The sequence below is a fragment of the Uncinocarpus reesii genome, genomic scaffold, assembly GCF_000003515.1.
Source record: "Uncinocarpus reesii 1704 scaffold_5 genomic scaffold, whole genome shotgun sequence".
In the NCBI taxonomy this organism is placed as follows: Eukaryota; Fungi; Ascomycota; class Eurotiomycetes; order Onygenales; family Onygenaceae; genus Uncinocarpus; species Uncinocarpus reesii.
Window position 1 is genome coordinate 383,295 of NW_003052496.1, and position 12,061 is coordinate 395,355.

General features: G+C 48.0%; 6 protein-coding genes across 6 annotated transcripts; 3 read left to right on the forward strand and 3 right to left on the reverse strand.

Annotated features, from left to right (window-relative positions):
- Nucleotides 1-356: 356 nt before the first annotated feature.
- On the reverse strand, nucleotides 357-901 carry UREG_07145 (uncharacterized protein; the record flags this gene model as incomplete). Its single annotated transcript, XM_002582326.1, has 2 exons — nucleotides 357-616; nucleotides 670-901. 2 exons carry the CDS (start codon nucleotides 899-901, stop codon nucleotides 357-359), a joined length of 492 nt encoding a protein of 163 aa, XP_002582372.1.
- Nucleotides 902-1,496: 595 nt separating this feature from the next.
- UREG_07146 (uncharacterized protein) lies at nucleotides 1,497-3,107 on the reverse strand (the record flags this gene model as incomplete). Its single annotated transcript, XM_002582327.1, has 4 exons — nucleotides 1,497-1,958; nucleotides 2,063-2,334; nucleotides 2,485-2,948; nucleotides 3,001-3,107. The coding sequence occupies 4 exons, from the start codon at nucleotides 3,105-3,107 to the stop codon at nucleotides 1,497-1,499; spliced, it is 1,305 nt and encodes a 434-aa protein (XP_002582373.1).
- Nucleotides 3,108-4,650: 1,543 nt separating this feature from the next.
- On the forward strand, nucleotides 4,651-6,063 carry UREG_07147 (uncharacterized protein; the record flags this gene model as incomplete). Its single annotated transcript, XM_002582328.1, has 5 exons — nucleotides 4,651-4,836; nucleotides 4,908-5,012; nucleotides 5,067-5,186; nucleotides 5,350-5,492; nucleotides 5,556-6,063. The coding sequence occupies 5 exons, from the start codon at nucleotides 4,651-4,653 to the stop codon at nucleotides 6,061-6,063; spliced, it is 1,062 nt and encodes a 353-aa protein (XP_002582374.1).
- Nucleotides 6,064-7,216: 1,153 nt separating this feature from the next.
- On the forward strand, nucleotides 7,217-8,036 carry UREG_07148 (uncharacterized protein; the record flags this gene model as incomplete). Its single annotated transcript, XM_002582329.1, has 2 exons — nucleotides 7,217-7,610; nucleotides 7,777-8,036. 2 exons carry the CDS (start codon nucleotides 7,217-7,219, stop codon nucleotides 8,034-8,036), a joined length of 654 nt encoding a protein of 217 aa, XP_002582375.1.
- Nucleotides 8,037-8,127: 91 nt separating this feature from the next.
- Nucleotides 8,128-9,045, reverse strand: UREG_07149 (uncharacterized protein; the record flags this gene model as incomplete). Its single annotated transcript, XM_002582330.1, has 3 exons — nucleotides 8,128-8,202; nucleotides 8,252-8,473; nucleotides 8,533-9,045. 3 exons carry the CDS (start codon nucleotides 9,043-9,045, stop codon nucleotides 8,128-8,130), a joined length of 810 nt encoding a protein of 269 aa, XP_002582376.1.
- Nucleotides 9,046-9,409: 364 nt separating this feature from the next.
- On the forward strand, nucleotides 9,410-12,024 carry UREG_07150 (uncharacterized protein; the record flags this gene model as incomplete). Its single annotated transcript, XM_002582331.1, has 2 exons — nucleotides 9,410-10,165; nucleotides 10,222-12,024. 2 exons carry the CDS (start codon nucleotides 9,410-9,412, stop codon nucleotides 12,022-12,024), a joined length of 2,559 nt encoding a protein of 852 aa, XP_002582377.1.
- Nucleotides 12,025-12,061: the final 37 nt, after the last annotated feature.

Genomic DNA, 12,061 nt, shown 5'->3' on the forward strand with positions numbered 1-12,061 from the left:
AGCCGAAATCAAGCATATATTACCCGGCTGCCGGCATTTTGGCTCCGGCAAATCTGTAAGGATTAGACGTCCGTTATTGACAGGGGTCAAATTCTCCTTTGACCCTAAAGCTATGCCGGAGGTTGCATGGCGATTTGGATCGCGGTGATGTCAAATTTGCAATACTCGTTCCAGGGCTTCAGACTTATAGTCAATTGTGGAGCGTGACGAATATATTCTTTCAGTTTATATACCCCTTTCTTTTTTCCACCATTTTATGTATGTACAAGCCACAAAGTCACTTTATCTTCGTTGACCAGAACCCGATTCCGTTCCTATATCCATTCGGCCCACGATATGAACATTGAGTTGGCATATCAAGTCCTATTTCGAGTCCACTCAAAAACATGAAAACTTGCCCTCCCTCCACCCTTGACTTCCGGAAGGGGATAGGCATCTCTAACCGTTTCGAGGAGAGTGAATCCGTTTTTCTCAAACACCCGACTACTGCCGATGTTTCCGACTCCAACAAGAGCTCGAATATGGTGTACGTTCATGTTGCGCACAGCCCAATCAACCATGGTTTTGACGACAATGGTCATGATTCCCTTTCCATGGTGACTTTGCGCAAGCCAGTCTGGAGCACACAGAGTAAGCAAACGTATCAAGACATCCGGAGTAATTACTGACCTCCAATGGTCCAAATGATCTCTTCGTCTCCCACCTCTTTCTCATCATTGATCCGCTTCCTCTCCGCCCTCTTATCCTCATCTATTATCTCGGCAAAGGTATGCCTAGTGATACTAAAATCACCTACAAACATCTCCCCCACGCTCCCATCTTCATTCCGCCGTATCTCCCTGATCGCGCCCACAGGACACCCACCCAGCCACTTCTTCTGGCCGTTTTGCCGTTCTTGCATTTCGGCAAGGGCCCTTTGAGTTTTTTCCTCACATGCCTTGATCCACCCCTGAGCATCTTCGCGGGTATATGGGACAGGGGGAGATATCAGCCATTTGTAGATAGCTGGGTTGTTTAGGGACGAAACGCTGGGCTCTATGTCTAGTTCAGAACGATAGGGAGTGATGACTATCTGGCCCTCTGTGGCTGAGCCCGTTCTCGTAGCTGATAACGGGATAGCGAGGAAGGGTTCATGAGTGCTGGAGTTGAATTGGAGCTCAGGTGCTGCCATATTCGCAAGAGACCTGTTGAAGTTTCGTCTTCATTTAATCGATGGCTGCGGCCTTCTCATGGTTAAATATTTATACATCTGGTTGGGGGGTGAGTCACAATACCAATGTTGGAGCGGCCCCGCTGGATGTAACCTGATAATTGCACTTCGTTCAGCTGCACCAAGACTTGGGAAAATGGTCGCAAGAAAGAACACCACGTAATTATAATTGAAGACTTGTTGAATGATCTTGAAATCCTAATCCTCAGCCCAATACAGTTACACCTACCCAAGCATATTCTCACGCCTGAGAGGCTATTTATCGTTGAAAAGCTGCAACAGTACATCAATCGTTTCGGCGGTGATCCACCAATTCTACCCACGGTCTGATACGCGTTACTGGTCCTTTGTACACATTCCGGGCGTATGTGAAGTAGTAAATCAATGCAAATATGACCACTCCCCCAAAGATAGCGCAGCTCCAATTCATCGTCTGCACGTCCACCGACCTTGTCAAAGGAAAAAATGAGAACACCCAGGCTATCACGAGGAATAAGATGGCGATGGTTTCGACTGTGCTAGACCACTTTCCCATGCTCCAGCGCGCCGGTGGAAGTGGTTCGCCACGCCAGCGCTTGAGGCGGACACAGGAGATGGAAATGATGTAGGACGACAGAAGAGATGCGACACCAAGGGAAATGATTGCGTTGAAAGCAATAGAAGACCCGATGTTGACGAGTGACATGAGACAGACAACGATAAAGCTGACAAAGAGAGCGTTAAGTGGGACGATGTATCGGTTGTCGACCTGAAGATTAATTCAGTAATTGAATAAGAAAGATAGCACGTAGCCCTCACCTTTGAGAAAAAGGAAGCAAAAGGAAGCCCGCCATCGCGAGCAAAGGCATATACCTGTCGCGAAGTTGTGGCTACATTGCTAATCCCAGCGCAGGCTTGGAGGATTAACATGATAGCTGTCATTCCTGTTGCGCCAGACACAGATCTGGTCGCATGCACAAAGACCGAAATGAACGGAAACCCTGTAGAACTCTCTAAAGCCTCATCGATATTGTGGACGCAAAATGAGAACGTGATTAACATGATCAAGCCTGTCAGGCTGTTGAGAATAAGAGTCCAAACCATTGCGAGCGGCAAAACTCGCGAAGCATCTTTGATCTCTTCAGCTGTACGATTCTCAAGTTAGCATTCGGCTTTGGACCTGAAACTAACAATCGGGGTCATACACATGTGGACTGCAGAATCAGGGCCTAGGGCAATGTCAGTTTTCAGATATTTCAAAATACTCTTTGCGGAAAAACTCAACCTAGCCTTACCTATCAAAGCGTAGATTGGTGCAATGAGCCCGACGAGGCATGCAAGGCCACTGCTGCCCCATCCTCCCCGGTCTTCAAATGTCTGGAAAACCTGTTTAGGAGTGTTCCTTGGGGCCAACACCCACAGTGGAATCAGTACGGCAAAGAAGCCAAAAAAATGAAGGATTAAAATAAACCCTTCAACAAGTGGAAGTTTTTGGGCAAAAAAAGTGTTGAATACAATAGCGATAAACGCTATACCAATAATTAGAAGGGTACCATGCCATGCCTGGGGGATGTATGTTTCCGGGTGATTGATTGATATGATCCCGATGATCATATTGGCCACGGTATAGCAGCATCCAGCTATACCAGTATGCCAACCCAAAACACAGACCCATCCTGTGACATAGCTCAGGAATCTTTGGTAACGTTTTGGAGCAAATTCTGATACCCAGTGATACTGGCCTCCAGAAGTAGGTGCCCTAGGTGCCGTCTTAGAAGCCGTTCAGAACAATGCTGGTCAAATTGACTCACATTGACGCCATCTCGGCCATAGCAAGGATCGCGCAACTCATGCCAAAGGTACCCCCGATATAGGTATATATCATCCCACCCAGTCCGCCATTAATCAGTCCAGTCATGCTGAAGCTGTACCGCAAAGTGAGATGTGAGTCTAACAGGCGAGTAAACCGAGTACTGACATCATGACTACCTCCCATGTGCACATAAGAACCGCAGTAAATCCCAATACAGAAAGAAATCTGAAGTTCCGCTGTTAAGCCAACAGTTAATCGGCAGGATAGGCATTTTAATGGTACTGTTCTATTTTGATGCCGCTTACATTCAACTCCTGGGCCTTTCCGATTCTCCACATATCCTGCTTATCTTGGAGCGTCCCTCCCCTTTGGTCGATCGAAGAGCTTTCCGCAGATCCGGGCGCATCTTGGCTTGAATCGGTTTCGAACTTGACAGTCATGATTGCGAAAGGGATAAGGGTCGAATTTAGCTGACACCTTCACACCAGCGCATGGGTATCCAGACATATGTATAGCAGCCTAGCAGCTATAAAACGACAACAGAAATCATTCAGTCGCGCGAAGAACAACACGAGTGGCAGTCTCAAAGTAAAGACTGAGCAAGAGCATCCCGATTATCTTATTCAATGCAAATGGGTAAAAACAAGCCTGTGTCCGCTGGGCCTGGAACAAAAAACAAGCGAGGGCCCTGGGAGGCAAGCAATAATTCAACGCCATGGCCGAAATCGCGAAACCCTCGAGGGTGGCAGTGAATTGACAGCTCGCGTCCGATTCAAGCCCTGCAAGTTGATGTCTCATAGGCTCGATAAGGGGCGTTGAACATCTTCATTCGCTCCTTTTCCGTGTCATCCCTGTTTTGGTTTGAAAAGGAAAGTTTCGGTATCGGATATTACACCAACGGAGAAGGTAATTTACAGTCGCAGTTACCATGAGCGGGCGTATTACAATACCCGGCGTTGTTTTACCCACAGTAATACCATTATCTGTAACAACCACTTCGACACCTCTCATCTATTCCAGATTTTGACATCCTGAAGAATGAATATGGCGAAGCAGACTGCTGAAACCACAGTTCCATCAGCACATGGAAGGCTCCTCAACAGGCGATCGCCGCCATCCTGAGCTGTCCCGTGCATGAAATTTGTTTTCGGGCCACCTGTTGATCTGCACCTAAAAATTCTGATCCGACCATGCCAAACCATCTCTACAGACTCCGTATTGTCGGAATGATTTGCACAAAGTTCAATTGATCATCATGTGGCTGATTTTCTTTGCCAGTCTCTTGCGTGAATTTACGGTTAGACTTTTCTTCCGCTTCCACACAAAGCTTGGAACGTGGACAGGCCAAAGCTCATCTTCATCTCTGGGCTGGATTGGGACAGCAGGCTGTCCCAAGGAATGTGCCCTTTTCTTTTTCGTTTCTTTGTCGTTGATCCCACGATTGAAATTCCCCCCTCCAGGATGAAAATGCGCTGCTTGAGGATATCAATACTTTGGCCTCTCCTCAGCTTTTCTCGGCTCAAAATACTCCCTGGCTTGTTAGGTGGAACTCCAAAGCCTGCCCATGGAAAGCTCAAAGACCTTTTGCATTTCATGCAAAAATCTTAATGCTATGGGATGATTTCGTAAATTTTTGTTACGTTTCGCTATGGCTCCATCTCCAGAGGGCCCTCGTGCGTTTACCATTACTGCAACGAATAAGGGAGGCTTGCTGGTCATTGCCAGCACTACGTTGATGTCATGGATGGTTCTATGCTTCATGTTTCGGACATATACTCGAATGAATATCAATGGCCCCTTTGGCGTGGATGATTTAACCGCTGGAATTGGCACAGTAAGCATACTCTCGATTTGTGACTGTGGAACCTCTGTTGGCAATTGGACATACGGCTGATATATTTTCAGCTCTTTGGAGTGATTCATGTCAGTGTTTTACTCAAAGCCGTAACCGAGGGCTTGGGGAAATCCAAGTCTATCCTTGATGCCACCCAGATCAATGTCGCCGAGAAGGTAATTCAGATAAGCGAGGAGTGAATAGGCAATACGCTGAACCCGTGCCTCTAGTTCCTTTATATCAGCGACATTTTCTTTCTTCTTGGACACTATGCTGCTAAGGTCTCAGTTGCCCTCCTTGTCAGGCGGCTGGGTCGGGAACGGTTATACCGACGGATCTGCTCAGGAATTGTGGGTATAATAGCGATATTAGGACTGGTTTCAATCCTAACGACTTGCCTCAAATGCGACTTGTCCCAACCATGGCTGATTACTGATCGATGCACTAACACGGTAACATTTTTGCCCCATGGTGGTTCCTATCCTGGAATAACCTGCTTACTACTACATCCAGAAGCTCCGATGGCAGTTTGCAGCTGCGTTTGATGTCTTGAGTGAGATGTTGATTCTTAGTATTGTGATATACCTCGTTTGGGGCCTACGCATGTCGTTGACAAGTAAAGCTGTTGTCGTTGCTGCGTTTGGTTGTAGGATTCCGTAACTGCACCTTGAACTACCCTTTGCCACTGCCATAGTTATACGCTAATCTCCTTCGGCTAGGACGATACCTGCTACTATTGTCCGTGTCATTAGCATCGACGGCGCTGTTACTCCCATCGACCCAACACTGCGAAGCGTTGATTCTAGTATATGTACCGAGGTGCTACTTCACTATAGTCTGATGGCGGCAACTATCCCATGCCTTAAGCCTTTTGTGATCGCATTCAATACCGGGTGGGGCCAAGGACAAGGCAAGGGAAGTAGCTATGTTCTGAGGAATTCATATGGAGAGTCCACCAAACGAATCTCTCGGACAGTATGTGGGCAAAATCTTACGGCAGACCACTTCAGTGATGAGCCATGCGCACATGCCACTGAGGCAACCGGGGAGTTTGTTGATAATCGCACTGAGATTAGACCTGGGACTATTGAAAGTGACGGGTCTCAGAGAATGATAATCCAGGAGACTCGGTCTTGGATGGTTGAGCACGAAAGCTATGAGTTGAGGGAGTGCACTTCGGCTGGCAAATACGGCCATAGTGGGACAGTCTATTCAGCCGGAAGCTGATCTCGATTTATCTAATTCCAACGTTTACTTTTAGGTGTACTCTATATGCACCTACATGACCACACGTCCGTCCACCACCTTCGAATGCAGGTATGATCTAATATATCTTCATTTGAGCTCAGCCATGCACAATGGCGCTTTTGACAGAGTTCGGCTATCCTACTTCTGCTGAAAATGCATAAAAGGCAGCCATGTGGTTGGATAATGGATTGGGTCGGTCCAGAAAACACATGGTTGAATCCGTTCCGTCTGTCGTTGCATGACCACGCAGTCGTGTCACACAACATCAAGGTCGCGTGGGAAAGGCTCCCTCAACTGGGCTTTCGCTCCGGAATAAAGAAGGACGATATTGTTACTTTTATCACTCCGTATCGAGATTCAAGAATGATCCATCAGAAGCTAATAGTCAATCCGGCGTCGATGGCCGATCCCGGGAGTCACTCTCGTAATTCCGGGTCACAGCCTGAACGGCTAGCGGTAATATCGTATTACTGGTATCATATAAAGCCACTAGTAAAGCTGAAAGAACGTGGTTGATGGGACGGGAGCTGCCGTCGTTATGTGCCAGAAAACACTCCTGCAATCCAGGACAGGCTGCAAACCTATCGAGGATTGCAGAGAATGAAAAGCATTACAGGTGTTCGGGCAACATGAAGGACAAGCAATCGCAAATCAAAACTTTGGTATCTGTACTCCGTACTGCGTACAGCCCAAATGGAAATTTGGATGGATGTTTCGGGCATCGCGAACAAGAAACTAATAATATCGGACGCCTGTTGTATTTACTTTTTCCTCCTTTCACTGAAGGCTCGGGCAATGTGAACCACAGCTAGCCTGTCACCTGTGATGCCAAATTTGAGAAATCAGTGTCTGATCAGTTGTGACATGTTGCAGCCTGCAGCCATCGCTGGGTATCCGAAATCATTATTCTTGATCCAGGTTATCTTCGGGTAATTTACTAAAAAAGCGCTAAGAACGGCCTGGTCCGGGATTCGTTGCCCTTGGTGGATGGACTCAATCTGTCTTCTTTTCAACTTCTCTTCCAACCACAAGACATATCGACGGAACTGGGGACGCAGGTATTGGAAACAGAAATTTCAACTGGGGATTGGTGTGTGACAACCACAGTCTTTGCGATCTGACCAATTTTACCATGGGGCATTACATCCTGGCGCCAATCGAGAATGGAGACTGGGATGAAGTGGTAGAACTCCGATTCCGTGCTTTTTCAAAAGAGCTATTTTGCCAATTGACTCGCGGGCCGAACACCAGTCAGAACCGGGCTCAATGCAGAGCGCAATATGTGGATCAGCGACAGTCGCAACCTGACATCATCTGGCTCAAGGCGGTTGATGCAGACGACCCGAGCAAGAAAATACTTGGGTTTGCTAGATATAAGATCATGACGACGTATATGCCCCCCGCCCCGGTAACGTTTGACCCAAGCGCCTTTGACTGGCTGGAGGATGAAGATAGAGAGATTGCAGTTTCGCTACTTCATGATGTGGTTGATCGGAAGACTAGATTTATTCGGGAGGCACACATCGGTAAGTAATAGGATAGAGTATGTTTTCAATGCTTGCTGCTCGTTGTGGAATACTGGCGGCTATGTTAAGCCGTTTGAACTCGAAGATGAAGAGCCTGAAAGAAATCTAAGAATTTCAATCAATTCTAATAGCATCTTAGAGCTTGATACCTTTTGTGTTGACCCAGACTGCCGCGGGCGAGGAATTGGTTCCAGGTTGTTGCAATGGGGTGCTGAGCTCGCGGACCATATGATGCTCCCGTTATGGCTCGAATCTTCTACTATGGCGCACGGCCTGTATCTGCGGCATGGCTTTTTCGACAAAATTCATTGCAGGCTAGTCATGGGGAAATGGGATATTGAATATTTCATCATGAAGAGAAATCCGAGAGCAATGCACATCGACACCGAGGCCTTCAATGGAAGAAGCAAGCCAAATGGAAATTAAATCATCATTGAATTTCGCAATATTCGGAGTTAATGCCCGCAAGCATGTATCGAGCACGAGAAATGTTTCGAGATATTCAAAAACAAGCGAATCACAATTTAGAATTGGGAGGTGTCTCTTCTACATCGAATTCTGTCGTGCAGAGAAGCATCGTATCTCGAAGAGCCTAATTCGATGTTACTTTTATTCCTTGCTAAAAGCACAGGGCGACTTACCCCAAGTCTATACTTTGAATTGATCTCTTGATAGTCTTCGCCTGCTAACATATCGCAGAAATGGCGGATGGATGGGTAGTGAACAATAGATATTTCGTTCCACCATTCATTCTCAGATTTATCAGCATCCCCTCTGGAATCGATTTGGCCACTGGGAGGTTTCACGACGTTTCCGACAATCTTCGCATTGCCCCCTCGCTTTCCGGCAACTGAAGCGAAACCCTGTCACGACATTGACGATTAACAAACAGCGATAACTTGATGTTGCAGTGCGAGCTCACCTGTCCGTACTTGTAGTACTCTGGTTTCCCATTGGGGTGGAAGTGGAGAAGGTTCAGCATCGTAACTGGCTTGTCATGCTCCCTGACTAGCTCATCCATAAAGGCAAGCAGATCCGCCGACAATTCTAAGCTTTGGGAGGAGGGCTTGTTGCGCGCTTTTTCCAAGGCGCCAGTTAGCCGAGCTGATGAAGCCTCCCTTTTCAGCTTCGCATCGGCCTCTGGGTACGCCTTGAGCAGCTTGGAGGGAACTCCAGTGTGCACCGAATACTCATCGCTGATGGCAGACCGTAAAGCCGGAGGGATGCCATTTCCAGGCGATCGGAGGAGCAATAAAAGATCCCATTTCCCACTGGTCAATGCATGGATGTCAATAACCTCAGGACGAATGACGAGTCGCCGGGGTCGTGAAGCCACTACCACCTCGACGTCTGGGGAGCTGCGAACATTCTTCACAAATAGCTTGACATCCGTGCCAGGCTGAAGGCTGAGAAGGTGAAGAGTGAGAAGAGGCATGGTGTTTAGTTGGGAGGATTTCTTTACCTGTCAAATGAATGGTACTTGAACCCGTCGCTTCTTGTAATTGATATCCAGAGGTGAACCCAGACCGTGCTTTGAGAACCGAACCTGCCGAGGTTGAGATGGCAGTTTGATCTTATCAGATCTCTTGGCGGATCTGATTATATAATATTTACGCTAGTCCAATCTAGGGAAGGTCTGATTTGACATCACGTGATGTGCTACCCGTGTTGCTCTGTTCTTGGCACTCCAACGCGTGTTGGCTGGAGGATGAACCGCGTTCCACCAACAACATATGAAGTAGAGCTTAGATGTTGTCTTCAACTCACTCAACTAATTCGATTAATTATTGTGGGCAGCCATGTATCTGCCTAGGTCTCTGATCTCCCACCTTTACTCCCATTTACTCCGATCGCATCATCCCCTCTCTCCGCCAGTTTTAATCCTCGCGGCCCTCGAGCCAGACGCACTATGCGCGTGTCGAATCCTAACAGCATTGCTGAAACGAGATTATATTCCTCACAAAATACAACCGATCGCAGGCTATGGAGACCTCGCTCGTGCTGGCGAGGAGCTTGTTCGACCTATGCAAATTCCAATGGGTGGTAGTGGAGGTGTCGTGATCTGTATGGGTGTCGGGGGCTTGGTAGATTTAGGCGAAATACTAGGGCTTGAAACCGACGGAGACGCGGGAGACATGGGTGGAGTGGAGGTATGGGTTATAGACGCGAGAAGACCTTGGAATTTGGGAAATGTTTTTGGAGGTTATCTGGAACGAACCCGGTCGGACGAAACGAACGGCTTGACGACCACGCAAATTGCGGGTGTGGACAGGGGCCGTATAACAGAGGCGTATAAACCAGGAAGAGGGGGAATCATTGTTTACGATGACGGCGACATCGATGATGATCTCACCGCCCAAAGAGAGGCTTACTGCGGCCTAGAATCAATGCCCGAGTTGGACGATAACAGTGATGAAGGCGATACTTCTGACAGTGATCTGGACGAGAGGGAAATGAGCAACTCCAATAAAAAAAGAAAGTCTTGGTCTAGCCGCGAGGATGAAGATTCTGAAGATGAAGATGAACCACCACGGCAACGTCGGAGAAGCAATTCAGTGGGTTCCCCGTTCAGCGCCCTTGCAATCAACATTAGTTAACGCAATTATTCAAGGGATCCTCTATATCTACTCCTAACCCATATATAACTTCACAGCGAGATTCTTCACAGTCGTCCCGGTCACCCTCTCCACCTTCCGGCTCCGTTTCACCTACTACCCCAAAAGCACCCTCCGCTCGGACTTTAAGGCGGCGGCTAATTCGGCTCAAAAGAAAACATGAAGGTGTTCTTCGAGCATACTACTCCCTTGGAACATCGTATTCTGAGCCTATTTCGTCAATCCTGTACTCCTTGGCCTCTGAGCTGGGTCGCGAAGACAACGATCTCTTGTGGCTTGCGATTATTGGGGTTTGTAGCCTGGAGTTATCCGGTCGAACCATGTCAGGAGTTGGGATATCGGACGCATCCGAGTCTGGTGGATCAGCAGGGTGGGGTGGAGGGCGCGGCGAACGAATTCGACAAATCTTGCGAGACGAAGTTAGACGTTTAAATCCACCTGATGATAACGAAGCCGGGCGCGAGGCCCTACGAAGTGAAGTCAACGGTGTCATTCCCACCACAGGACGTTCGCCTACGGACACTTCCATTTTATTATCGCCTGAACCTCGTCTTCTATTACTACGGCATTGGTCACTCTATGACAGCATGCTCCACAGCCCATATCTGGCCCCTAGACTACATATCTGGAACGAAGTGGGACGAAAACGGCTTCGTAAGCTGTTGGCGAAGATGGGTGTTAGTCTAACCCAGTGTCATCAAAATTATACCCATATGGCCATGGATTTAAAGCGGGACTTACGGCAAAAGATGTTAAAGTACGCTCCCATGTACGGATTAGAAGGATTGGTACCTCCACCATCCTCCGGGGGGCTCTCGGGTACCCGAGAAGGGTGGGGTTTTGTCCGCAACTGGGGATGGAAGGCTTGTCTCTCTGCCACGGATGTTAGCGTGATTCTGGGTGCAATTTTAGAGGTCGGCTCTCTAAAACCTACTTCCTCAACTGTGTCAAAGGAAGATAGCGAACAGCTGGAAAATAACGATATTTCTTCGGATTCGGATTTATCAAGTGTTGTATCACGATTCTGGGATGCTTATGATGCTCTTTCACCGACATCCTCTGAATCCCCTACTCAGCTTTTGGCCTGCCTCCCACTAGCTCAACACCTACATCGCGCAATTCTACGAACGGGGGCGTCTTTACTTTCCAAAAAGCAAATTCGACACTTACGCGCTTTTCGCATCGCGGTGGTAAAAGATGGTCCTGATGTTAAGCTGTTTACCAATCCTGGCGCGTTGACGAAGCTAGCCCTATGGGTAGGCGAGGCAGTCCGCATTCAAGAAAAGGACAAAGTAGACGGTTACAGAATTGCAGGCAAGCGCGGAATGGGAACACCACTCGTTCTGGCGGGCTTGGATGAAGATAGGGATGTTTATGTCGTTGTGGGCACGGGCGGAGGAGGTGGCGTCATCGACTTCGCTGGTGCGACCCAACGTAAAGAGGAACGAAAGAAGAAAAAGGAACTTCAGGCGCAGAAGCGTGCAGAGCGCGAAGAACGCCGTGCAAAAAGAGCAGCTGAACGTGCAGAAAAGGGAGACGACGAGGCAGATGAGGAAGAAGATGAGGAAGAAGAAGACTCATCGTCTTCTGGTTCCGATTCGGAATCAGAGGATGAGCAGGCTATATTCTCCGGACATAAGTTTCTCAAAAATCGCTTCGGCATAGCGTTCCAAGAAGTTGTACGAGAGACAAATGCGCGTGTTCGCATTGACAGTTTTGAGCATTGCGTGGTGGAAGTGCAAAAGGAAGATTTGGGCGGGTTTTTAGAGGCCTTGAGCTTCAGAAGTGTCGTTGGCTGATTGCAATGTATATGATATTCAAATGCTCCTTGCGCCT